Here is a 12885-nt window from a genome sequence, read left to right as displayed (position 1 = left end):
GCTTGGAGGATCGTCCCCTTAAGGAGCAACCACCCTCCTTGGACACCTGGCTCCCCTCCCCTCCGGGACCTCAGCACTTCTCCAACTATCCTCCTTAGCTCGTTGAAGTCTGCCCTCCTAAAATCTAGGGCTGCTGCCTTTATTGCATGCCTCTGCCACCTTGCGCTGAATGGTGAATTCCAGAAGGCAATGATTAGGTTAGCTGTCAGGAAGAACTTATTTATGGTAAGGATTGCCAGAATCTGGAATTGGCTTCCAAGGAAGGTGGTACTCTTCCCTACCAACATGCACCTAGTTGGAGTCATCTGACCCCAGTGTTCTTTCCTACCCAGGGCAGGGGTTTGGACTCAATGATCTGCTAAGGTCCCTTCTGACCCCAAAATCTATGAATCTATGAGAAGGTCCTCAAAATGCTTCTTCCAATGGGTGTTGACAGCTCCCCCTTCCTTGATCAGGTTTCCTCCATCCTTAGGTCTCAAGGGGCTTGGTACCTGAGTGTTCAGATTGTAGATGACTTTGGTGGCATCGAGAAAAATGCACATACCGTGAATTTCAGCAAGATGTCAAATCTCCTTTGCCTTGTCTTCCCACCACCTGTTCTTCATAGGACAGGCAGCTTTGGGTTGGGAGTGAGCCACTGCCAGGGGTGGTGGGGGACTGTGGGTCAGGAGTGAGGGTCACCAACAAGGCTGTGGTGGCTGTGGCTTGGGAGTGAGGGGCAACAGCATGGGCATGGGCAGGGCACTGGAATATCAGGGCTGTTCAGCACCACAAAGCAGCAGTGAGGACAGCCACAGCTTGACCAGTGTCCTAGTGAGCAAAGGGGGAAGCAGGAGCTCTGATTTTCCACAACAAAAATACCAAAACCAAATGCCAAAATATATAGGTATTTAGAATTTATTTTATTATAAAGATTGAGGCTTCCAAACTGCTTTAAGATGGTAAATATATCAATAAAACATTGTGTTTAATTGATACCTATATATATATGGCATTTCACTTTAATTGCGGAAAAACGTGGATTCTGCGTTTTGTAATCAGAGAATTCTGGATTTTTTTAACAGAGAAAACCAGGATCCTTGGATGAAGCGCTCATTAATTCCAATAGGGAACTTATTGAGTTGATTTATGAGTTCATTCTTGATGGCAAAATTAACTCTGTGAAGCCAGTGTTCTTCTTCCTGTTTACCTTTCCAGAAGAATATACAGTCACCTCCTTGTTCTTTGAGCTGCCCATCTCCCGCTCGCTGGGTCTTGCTCAGGGCAGCAACAATGATGTCGTGTTGCCTGAGTTCTCAGTGTGGTGCTCTGGATGTTCACTTTTAGGATTGTCCATGAGGGTCTTGATGTTTCAGGTCCTGAAACTGATTGCGTATCTTTGTTGATTTTGACTGCAATAAAGGTGATTCCACTGGATGCAGTTATCCAGTCAGAAAAAAGGTAAACAAGCTATGTTTGGGGCACCTTTTCTACCCCTTTTGTGGGGTAAGCAGAGCAGATCCTAAAGAGGGCTGATCAGTCACAGTTACAGTTGCTGAATTGCACTCTGCCTCATCCAAATGCTAGATAACCTTCTTATAACTGCTGCCTTCATGCCAGTTCATAACTAGGAGCTTTCAGACCTCATAGTCCTGCTCCTGTCATCACTAGCTGGTTGCCACAGTGTTTGAAAAATGTGCTAGAAAAGCCATTTTCATGGAAAACGCTTGTGTGTGATTTCTTTTATTGTGGAGAAACTGCTGCACATCAGCTTCCACATGGTTCTTGACAGAATAAAGCCTTAAACCAATGGCAAGAAGGCCAAGGCAACTGGAGATCGTATCCTGTGCAGCCTTTGTCCATCTTTGCAGCCATTGAGATTCTAACAGCTTCACTGTTGAGCACCTGTAGACCCATGGCTGGGGCCTGGGCAGGCTTATCATTATGGCAGCGACCTATACTCACCAAGTTATAGCACTGTCAAAGGATATATGTGACTTTTTAGGAGGGAAAGCTTTGCCATCTGCTGTCCCCACCACATTGTGGTGGTGCTGCTGCTGCTTGGTCCACGGTTGTTTATTTGGCAGTTACCCCTGCCTGATTTATAGCTCACCTTCCCTGAAGGTTATTCCTTAATCTGTCATTTGTGCATATGCTGCTTGGCAGTACAACTCTGCCAATACAACTATACAGCTCTGCCAGGTGAAATATTCTACTGGTTAATTGATCAACTGAAGCCATTTAACCAAGGGACTGCATGTGCCACACTCAGAGCAGCCACACTTTTCCTAAGCGCTGGATTAACCTAAAGCCACCGCAAACATCTGCAGAGAGTCTCCCACATAAGCCTCTTGTGAATTTCCCCTTCTTTTGCTGGTCTTAAGACAGTCCTGAATCAAATGCACACTTGAAAGGGTTTGGGACAAACATTGGAAATTCCAACTAAATTACTGGCATTTCAGCTCACATATTTAACCTGGGTTTCAGAAGAAAGATTATTTAAGATCTATCCCCTTTTATTTCATTCTAAGGCATATGATATGCCTTATAATTATGAAAAGAGAAAAAGGTAATGTTGATAGTCAACCTTACAATGGCCTGAATTAATAAGACAATATTAGCAAAACCTTATGGAATGAAATCCTTACGTCAGAAACTATTACATTTAAAATCACATACCTTCTGCATTGAGATGCATTGTTTCCAGTGGCCCTATAAAGGCATACCGCATTCCCAGTCCATCAGACATTACGAGGTCTAAATCAGTTGGAGACACTATTCCTTCCTAAGTGGCAGAAGCAAGAGTGAAAAAATGCTCAGTAGTAACAATTTTATATAGTTTTACTTAAATATTGTATTTAGAATATAATTTACTGTAAAAGCCAAATACAAAACTGCCACAAAAAATACGGAAGTGTACAAGGCAGTCTGGCCCTTTAAGGGAGCCCGGCTGTGGGTGATTATGATTAGCTGGGAGTTAAAAGCCCAAGTGGAGACTGAGTAAGGGGAGCTGGGAAGGAGCAGTTTGTGGCCAGGAAGCAGCCTGGAACCTAGAAGAGCTAACTATTATGAGGCCAGAGTTACAGGGGCCTCTCCTACTGCCTAGGGAAAGATTCAGGTTTTGCTTTACTTATTTGTTTGTTTGTTTGGGGCAAGGATTTCTTTCTTTTTTTTTTTTTTTGTATTAAGGACGACTGACTTAGGGGTTCCCACGGGAGCAAAGCTAGCATATGAGGCAGCAGGCAGATCAACCTGCTTATGTGTGGCGGAGAATGAAGGCAGCCCTCAGCTGTTAGCCATCACAATGGATCCCAAGACTTAAATGCAGTACAGAAATCGGACACATATCCAATGCCAAGAGTCAATGAATTAATTCAAACATCTGGGTAATACTAAACATACATCAGTGCTCAGTCTGACAAAAGCGTATGGGCAAATCCCCCCTTTTCCAGAATCTCACAAGCTAACTGCATTTACAACATCCTGGAGGCTCTATCAATTTAAGACTCTCCCCTTCAGTCTCCACAGCACCTGGGTCACCTTCCAATGCTTGATGGACAGGTTCTGAGACACTACTGTGTGTATGAAGAAGCCTACCTCAGTGACATGGCAGCGTTTACCAGTACTTGGAAGGAACACTTTTACTGCATTAGGGCCCTGTTACAATCACTTCAGGCTACAGGCCTGCGAGCAAATCAGACGAATCCAGCACTGGGAAATTAAGTATTTGGGGTATGTCTTGGGAATGGGGAGATTAGACCCCTTGTCAACAAGGTGAAGTCCCCCATGACCAAATCTAAAATGCAGCTGAAGTTCTTTCTAGGATTAGCCTGCTGCTACCACAAGCTATCCGACAATTTTTGGCATTTACTGCCCCACTGACAGTTACACATCATCAGACAGCACACAAAATAATGAAGTGATTACTCGCACATGCTGCGACCTTTTGGGAGATGAAGTGAATTCTGTGTACCACCCCAGGATTATACAGTCTACAGTTTTGCTGGAGGTTCATCCTATAAATGGTTGCCTCAGAGGAAGGCCTCAGAGCTGTGCTTTTGCAGGACTTTTGAGGATGGAAAACGCCTGGTTCTGCAGCTATGCAAGAAACTCCTTCCTTGAGAATACAAATAGTTGGTGGTTGAGAAGGAGTGTTTTGTGATTAAAAGAGTGATCAAGGCCCTCCACTATCATCTCCTCAGGATCCCCTTTACTCTAGTCATGGACCATGCCCCCCTGATGTGGCTATACGTGAAGGAAGCCAACCCCGGGTTCACACGTTGGTATTTAGTGTTGCAGTCCTATTCACTCTGTATCTGTCATCACCTTGGAGCAACACATGTCAACATCAACTTCTTGAAGGGTGGAGGCGGATTGAATAAGGAACAATGAGTTACGTAATAAGGGGATCTGGCCCTTTAAGGGAAACAAGGAGGCCTGGGTGAAGAGTCCAGCTGTGAGTGATTAGCTGAGAGCTAGAAGCCCAAGGGCAGAAACAGCAAGAAGCTTGAGTTGGGAAGGAGCATTTTGTGGCCAGAAAGTAGCCTAGAGCTCAGAAGAGCTTGCTATTAAGGGACCAGAGTTACAGGAGTGTCTTCTACCACCTGGAGAAAGGTTAAGGTCTTACTTTACTCATATATTTGTTTGGGGTAAGGACTATTGTCTGTATTACAAGGACTGACTAAGGAGTTCCCAGGGGAGCAGAGCCAGCCTACAAAGCAGCAGGCACAAAAACTCATTTACAGGGAGATTTCCAGGAAACATGTCTGTCATAACAGAACTATTGTTTAGCATTAGCATTATTTAGCTAACTTAAATCTATTCCTTTTTTTTCTTTTTCATTGTGTGTATAAGGTTGTCATACTTCATTAAATTGGACTTTTGGCAAATTCAAACAAATGAGTCTCTTCTATGCTCTCACAGGCTGCTTGAGATGTATTATTTTAAAAGGGCTAATGACAGCAAAGTAGTGAACTTGAAATAGTGTAGCAACATTGAGTATAAAAATTTTACCTAGTGTTCTTGCTACATTTTAATTCCCCCTAGAGCTGATGGCACTTACTGCAGAATCATTATTTTGCCAGAGTGGGCAAATTTCTTGCTGCTGTTGGAGCCACCTCCAGCAACTGGCACCAAAAAAGGATGATTAAACACTGAAAATGCATCTGCCACCTACTTCACTGGGAACTGGTTCTATCACATACGCAATTTGCTTAGCCTTGACTTGCCCAGATTCTTGAGTTCATTGCTAACCTCAAATCTCAGAGCTGGCAGGACAGTATATGCATAATGAGGAGCCTTCCTGTTGAAAGCTCATCCCTGCAGTTACACCCACAGGGTACACTTACAAATAAGACAGCACATCTTACAGCAGGTCAGGACAAGCGTATCAAAGGGGTTTTTGCACAGGTTGCATCTCTTCACACTTTTTCCTGAGAAAAAGGTTTACTGTGTAACGTTGCTTCTAGTCATCTTTCAAGATTAGAAAGATAAAACTGAACTTAGGCCATATTTTAGCTCCTCCTACCTACTTTGGGAAGCTCCCACCTTAACCTCAATGGCCTTAATAACAAACTCTGTTCTTGGCTGCTGGGAAGCAAAACGTTATTTGTCTTCTATTTTTCTCTCCTAGTTCACTGTTTGAGGTCAAAGAGATTCTGTTTTCTTCCCCTGCTGGTGACTTTTTCCTTCTACTCCTTCTCAGGTGTTCAGTAGGCTTTGTGCCCTTTCTCTTGGCCCCACGGAGAAGAATTCTTGGATTTCTCCTTTGTAAAGTGACTGATCCTATGACAAGAGTATAAATGCCATCAGCAGAAGTTAAGGATGCCAAGTACCTCACAGAACTGGGGTGGGCAAAATGTGGCCTGTGGGCCGGATGTGACATGCCTGGCCATTCTATCCGGTCCGCGGGGCCCCTAAAAAATTTAGAAATTAATATTTACCTGCCCCTGACTGCCTGTCATGCGGCCCTCAATGGCTTGCTAAAACTCAGTAAGCGGCCCTCTGCCCAAAATAATTGCCCGCCCCTGTCGTAGAATGAGAGCCAACAACAGCTGCCCTGTGATGAGTGTTGGGATTCTGTCACTGTTTGAGTTTCACCAGCAGAAATTTCATGCAGCCCCCCCCACAGGGCTACAACAGTGTGCTCACCCATCACAGCATCTACTGAACAGGGTGCTAACCTAGCATCTCCTCTATAAAATGCTGCCACTGACACATACCAATGGACATCCAAACCTAGATTTCCCATGCATTAGAACAACAAGCTCTCACTGAGAACAGAGAAATGCAGATTTTGTCTATTTCATCTTTACTACTTTAAAAGGAACCCTGATAAAACCTAAATCCCAAATTTTAATCTGTTAGCAGATTACATTTGGAAAATGTTCCTACATTTTGTGATGTACAAGACACACCCTCAAAAAAAGATAAAATTGTGGGAAAAGGTTTTAACTAAATTTTACTGAGTTTTGGCCAACTTTTATTAAAATTATTTCAATTTTTTACATAGCTTCAGTGTATAAGACCACCCTAATTTTAGCTTTCTTTTTTCAGAAAAAAAATTGTATTCTATACATTGGAAAATATGGTAAGTAAGCCTAGCTGATTCTCTTTTACATAGGGCTTGTTAACTCCACCAAGGCACTCTAGGAAACAGCAATAAACACAACTTCATTTTGCAGGAAAGCAGAGAGGCCTAACTAAATCATTGTTTTGACTGTGCTTGGCACAAAAGTAACCTATAGTGCTGAAAAGTATAATTAGATGTAACAGCAATCATGGGACAAAGGAAGAATTAGTACCTCCTTTTCACAGAGAGGGAGCTGAGATGCAATGAAATAAGTTGCCTAAGATCACTCAGGAAGTCTATAGCAGAGGTAGGAACAGAATGAAGGTCTTTTGAGTCATATGGCACAATATTAGAGGGCCTCTTTGGCTGTGTTGGCAGAGCCCTCTAGTGGTAATGCAGCACCTGCTGACTGAAGGAGTTCTGTCCTTCACCATCTCCACAAATGGCATAACTTAGGGGAAAGATTATTCTATCAGCATAGCCATATCCATATCATGGGATTTGCTGGCATAAATATGTTGGATAGGAGTATGATTTAAAGAAAATGAATCCCTCTTTGCTCTCATAGCTTTGCTGGCAAAACTTGATTGTATAGACCAAGCCCCAGACTAGTACCAGAATCACATGCCATCTTTCAGTTCTAGAGCAGAGTGGAAACACATTTCAAAATTAAACTTTTATTAAACACTTATAATGCTCAATAGAAATTCTGCATTTTGCAACCTAGGGAAATTACCTGTAGCCATTTTAAACAGCCCAAAACAGAGTGTGTTAATGGAAGATGACTTTAGACACAAATGTAACAAATGGCAATGGTATAACAATATATGGAGTTTTGATTAATTAAAAGGTTTTTAAATTTTTAATTAAAAATCATTAAGATAGTGTTTTTACTCCAGCATCAGTGAGGTTTCTCAGAACAGCTCTAAATCTCTATACATTATTTTTCAAATAAGAAATAAATCAAATCTCTCTGATGCCTTAGATATAGCAGATCCAATGCTGGCTTCGATAGAGCAAAAATACTGACATCATGGAACTACTGCTCTGTTCACAGTCCATATCCTCCACAGACTTTGTGACCAAAAGCTGAACCTAAAGACAAGTCTCATCCAGTTAAAAATGTTGAAAACAGAGCTAGATGGCTTTCCAGTTAGATGCATGACAGATTCCTTCTGTAGAGCTATTATATTACCTTAGTAAAAAACCCAGTTGTACACAGGAAAAATATTTTCTTCCCTGCTGCCAGACAGAGCTTCTTAAAGGAAGTCTTTTGACTCTTAGATTTATCTCTTCTCCAGAGAACAAAGACAAACAAATAAGGAACCTGCATTTCCTCCTTGAGAAATAATCCTCCTACCATATATGTTAAAGAGATTTTAAGCAAGTGGAATGACTCAGCAGGATGAGGGGCTGTAATCAGCAAGATATTTTCTAAATGACTGGTGTTTACAGCAAGGAACTCCCAACCCAGTCCCATAATGCTTGGGTGTGGAGCACACACTTCCCAAAGACATACTCCCCCTCTGCTCTGCTGAGCAATGATGCCAAGGGAAGATGAAGTCAAGCTACACTTAACTTCCCGTTCTCCTGGAGCTGGCAATGAGCCTGCATCATGTGGCTTCAACTGGCAGTGAGACAGTTTGATCCCACTTTCATCAGAATCTCTAATTCTCAGGTCTTTTGCTCCATCCTCAACCTTTAGGCTGCTTCTGACACAATTAATTAGATCCTCCTTGTTTAAATGTTAAGCTCCTTATGCTGCCACTGTCCTTTCACAAGTCAACTCTGACCTCTTTAAGTTTCTTCAGTGTCTCAGTACAGGAGTCATTCTTCCGCTTCATAGGACTTGTGAAGGTCTCACAGCATTGTATCTTAGAACCCCAGATCTGCTCTCTGCAACACTTCCTTTCCCCTGTGAATCTGATGCATTTTCATGGCTTTTACCACGTTTACACCTATAATTTACAATTCTACCTTCATACCCCTCCATTCCACCACATCCAGCCTCATATCTTTGATAGGAGCTTAACCTCTACATAGCCAAAACTCAATCTTGTGTTTACTTTCAAACCATACCAACTACTCTCTTTGTTGACATAATCACCATCCTCCTGGTCATTCAGGCCTGTACTCATGAGTTTTGCCTGTCTCCATCCTCTCTGGTCCCAAATGAATGGGCTATGTCCAAATCTACTGTTACTTCCCCCACATTCAAGATCCAGTCCTTTCTCTCTGAACATCACTAACACGCTTTCGGACCTGATCGCCTCTCAGCTTGACTACTCCAAGATCCTTGTCTGCTTTCCCATAATCTATTACCTCCATCAAATCCATCCAAAACATGGTTGCTATGACTGTCTTTCTGTCCACTCATCCGGATGGAGCACGTTACTCTTATCCTTGGTCCCTCCAATCACTCCCCCATTTCCCATTTCATCTCAATGCATCTTTATCTTGAAGGCTCTGTACCACTCTTATTCCTTACTCTTCTACTGCATTGCTCCTCCTTCTACCTACTTCCACTGCAACACTAACTTCAAATATCTATTTGTCTATTTCTCCCACAGGCATCTCTGAACCACTGTTCATTGCCCTACATTTGACATGGAATAGCTTTCCAAACAAATCAGTAAAACCACTATCTTGAATCTGGGTAACTCTATCAAACAGTTAAAATAATAATTGTCATTACAGAAGTACAGACTTGCCAGTACTCAAGCAATGCCAAGCTAGTCATCTGAGATGGGTAAGGGACAAAGCCCAGGGAGTGAGGCCAGTACACCTGGTTGCTATGATCTAACCCACAGTCACAAATACTGGTCTGTATTTGTGAAAGGCAGTAACAAAAGACCGAACAAGGAGCTTGCCAGTTCTTCCTTTCTTTTCTTTTTGGCATCAGACACTAGAAAACTCGTTTTTAAATAGAAAATACAATGAAACTGCCCCAATACAATAAAATGGCTGATGGAGAGAAAAAATACAGAATCCTAAGAAATATATTCAACTTCTAAATGGTTCTAATTGGGAATTCTACTGTTTCTGGAAATATAGTAACATTAGGTCACAGAAAAAAAGTTCTTATTTCTCCTCTCAACCTCTATGATCATATCATACAATTTGTTCCCAAATACCAATATGGGATCCAGAATAAAATTTCTTCCAATTAAGTTCTTGGCTATTGAGCAATGGAAGGAGTAGTCCTGGAAACCCCCCAAAAAGACCAAACTGTCTCCAATCTCATATTGTAATAAACATTAATGCCTGTCATACAAGGAAAATGGCATGCCCCATAACTCTACTAAATATCTTTTGAACAAGACAGAGCCCAATTGCTTGATTTGAAGAGTTTCTTTTGCAGTACAGTCCCATGCTACCATACAAAGGAACTGTTAGTCATACAAAATGAGGGATGTACATGGTATTTTACTGATGAATAAAACTGATGAGTCCCTGTCCCAAATTTAAATTAGGCATAACACTGCAAGAGATGACAATGAAAAAAGAATAAAGTTTATGCTTAGGAAATATTTGTGTTAGGTGTATTGTTTCAGATTCATTTCATTAGTTCCTTTATTAAAAAAATAAATAATAATTTAACATTGCAATTTGAGGATAGGGTATGGGATGAAGACCCAGGTGGAGGTCACTGAAATCAGGCTCTTCTGTTTCACCTTCCCATAATAACCTTCTCAAATTCATGGTGACTTGAATTTTAGTTGTGTTTAATGTTACATAAAAGCTGCATGCATCTATAAAAATCTCAACCAAAATTTTAAGTTTGCTAGACTAGCAATACTTCTGTGTTAACCTCTCATAGAAGGCTCCCAAATGGTAAGGTGTGTAAAAAAAGACAGACAGACAACTGGAACTTGACTCTTACAGAACAAATATGGCAAAAATACACCAGAGATTTTCAAAGGACCATTGTTAATAAATCTGGAGCCTGGAAAGTAATAGGTGCTGAAGAGCTACTGTTACAAATGCTTGGCTTGAGATTTACCATGACCCGTAGGACCTATCAGAAACAAACTTTTTACAGCCTGGAAATGGCCTACATCTCTTCATTTAGATCTGACATATTACAAATTAACTCCCTATGGCAGTCTTGCCTCGGTGTGGCAGTTGGGATTTATTGGAAACTGCCCTTTATATTTATTAATAAAAGATACAGCTTTTGAATCTAAGGTTTAATCTATACTAAATCAGGTTTTCTTAATAAAATTATACATACATGTACCTACGTGCCCCAGATTAGTAGTGAGAACATATACATATAAGCACTCTATTGTTGGCGTAACTATGTATGCAGTAACACCTTGGCTAGTATAAAGATGGCAAAAAAACTGGTCCCCCAACCAGCATTACTGGTTCCTAGGAAATGTTCTGAACAGAAACTTGGCCTAACCTCACATCCCAACAGAGGCTTTATCCTCACAGACTGGAAAGGCAAACTATCCATTTTAAAGTTTTTGAATTCATAACATTTTGTGGACCATTAACATGTTCTTCAAGTTAACTCAAGACCTTAGTCGACATGAAGTAGCAATCTAGGTATGAATCTGGCTGTCATTACCATAGTATCTAAATCCTCTGTATGCTACCAACTGACAGGAATTTTGATAGAGTACACACACTCCATCAACAATGGATAACTTATGTACTCAAGCACCAAACACACTTGTAAACAAGCCAGTTCCATACATACTTACTTTTACAGGCAGGTCAGTAAAACTACTGCCCCTCATCTGCTGCTATAAAGTCAGCTGTACCTTAAAAAGTGTGGTATTAGTTTACTGTGGGCTACAAATGTTGCCCACAGAATTCTAAACTTGTAGTTCCTTTGGAGAGCCATTAATCATTGTAAAAGGGATTCAGTCTGTGCTAATCCTTTCCACAGAAGTGCTCTTGGAGAACTACTTTGGCCACAGATACAGTCTAATAGAGAAATTTGCATGGCAACACTGATCATTGCCTCTGTACTAGTAACTGCGCTCCAGTGATGTGCTATCTAGGGATTAAGTGTGAGAAAAGTATGCTCATTTGCTCCAAGAACAAATGCCTTCAGTTCTATTTACCAGTCATCACAAATTCTCCTCATGTCTTTTGAATGTCTCAGTGGTCAGAAATTTGGATGGTGAGAAATCAATGGGGAAAAAATACATGCACTGAAGTTTCAAAGGTGCAAGTTTTGGGGAGAAAAGCACTGAGTTTTGCATTTGGTAATCTGAAACAATTACTATAAGAAAGGGGTAAAATCTGCTAATTGTTATGGGAATCAGGAAAAAAATGTGCATATAAGACAGGGGTGGGCAAGATGCGGCCCGCCAGGCCATTCTATCCGGCCCACAGGGCCCCTAAAAAAATTTAGAAAATTAATATTTATTTGCCTCTGGCTGCCTGTCATGCAGCCCCCAATGGCTTGCCAAAACTCAGCCCTCTGCCCAAAATAATTGCCCGTTCTAATATAAGAAGTGCCATACTGAGTCATCTAGCCCACCACAGGTCCATCTAGTCCAGTTGCCTATTTCTTACAATGGTCATGAGTAGATGCTAAGGGAGAAGAATATTTATGCAAGGCCAATCCAAATTTACCCATTTCCTCTCATCTACCCTTACAGTTTCCAGCATTCAGTCCTAATTTGTAGGTGCACCACTAAGGATTGTATGTAGTATCACAAATGGATATCCACTGATTTGTCTAGTCCTCTTTTGAACATGATAAAAGTGTCACTCTCTACAATACCTTGGGGAAATGAGCTCGAGTTAATTAGAGAGTATAACCAAAAGAACTTCCTTTTTGTTTTGTTTAAAGCTGCTTCTTAATAATTTCATTGCATTTCCCTTAGTTCTAGGATTGTAAGAGAAAGTAAATAGTAAATTGTTTACTTTCATCACACCAGCTCTCTATCATATACTGCATAAGTTGTCTTTTTTTAAAACTGAAAATTCCTAACTTATCCAGTCTTTCCTTGTACAGAAGCCTCTCCGTGCCCCTTTTACTTCCTGCTGACCTTCTCTGTACCTCTTCTAGTTCTAATATCCATCTGGAGGTAGGGAATGAGAACTGCATGCAGTATTTGAGGTGTGAGTAGAGCACAGATTTATTTAGTGCCATGACATTTCCCATTTTTTTATTCCATTCTTAATAATTCCTAACATTCTATTTGCTTTTTTGAACTGTTGCTGAACAGTAGGCTGATTTTCTTGGATAACTATTTCCTGTTGGCATTTTCACACATGCACACGCCGCAGCACCGGGTTATCTGAAAAGTGCCCAGTGCTGCGACGCTTATACTTGTAAAAGTAGAGAAATGCACATCAGCATTGAGAAA

General features: G+C 41.2%; 1 protein-coding gene across 2 annotated transcripts in view; it reads right to left on the bottom strand.

Annotated features, from left to right (window-relative positions):
• The window catches only part of CRYL1 (crystallin lambda 1), an 87551-nt gene that overhangs the window by 18941 nt on the left and 55725 nt on the right, over positions 1-12885 (bottom strand). For both annotated transcript variants that reach the window (XM_019530192.1, XM_019530191.1), the window contains exon 6: positions 2659-2764. In XM_019530192.1, coding sequence (XP_019385737.1) covers positions 2659-2764 — 106 coding nt within the window. The remainder of the gene's footprint in view (positions 1-2658; positions 2765-12885) is intronic.

This window comes from Crocodylus porosus, unplaced genomic scaffold (assembly GCF_001723895.1).
Source record: "Crocodylus porosus isolate Cpor-Errol unplaced genomic scaffold, CroPor_comp1, whole genome shotgun sequence".
Classification (NCBI taxonomy): Eukaryota; Metazoa; Chordata; order Crocodylia; family Crocodylidae; genus Crocodylus; species Crocodylus porosus.
The sequence above is the reverse complement of the archived record's forward strand: the minus strand, read 5'-3'. Positions and strand labels throughout refer to the sequence as shown.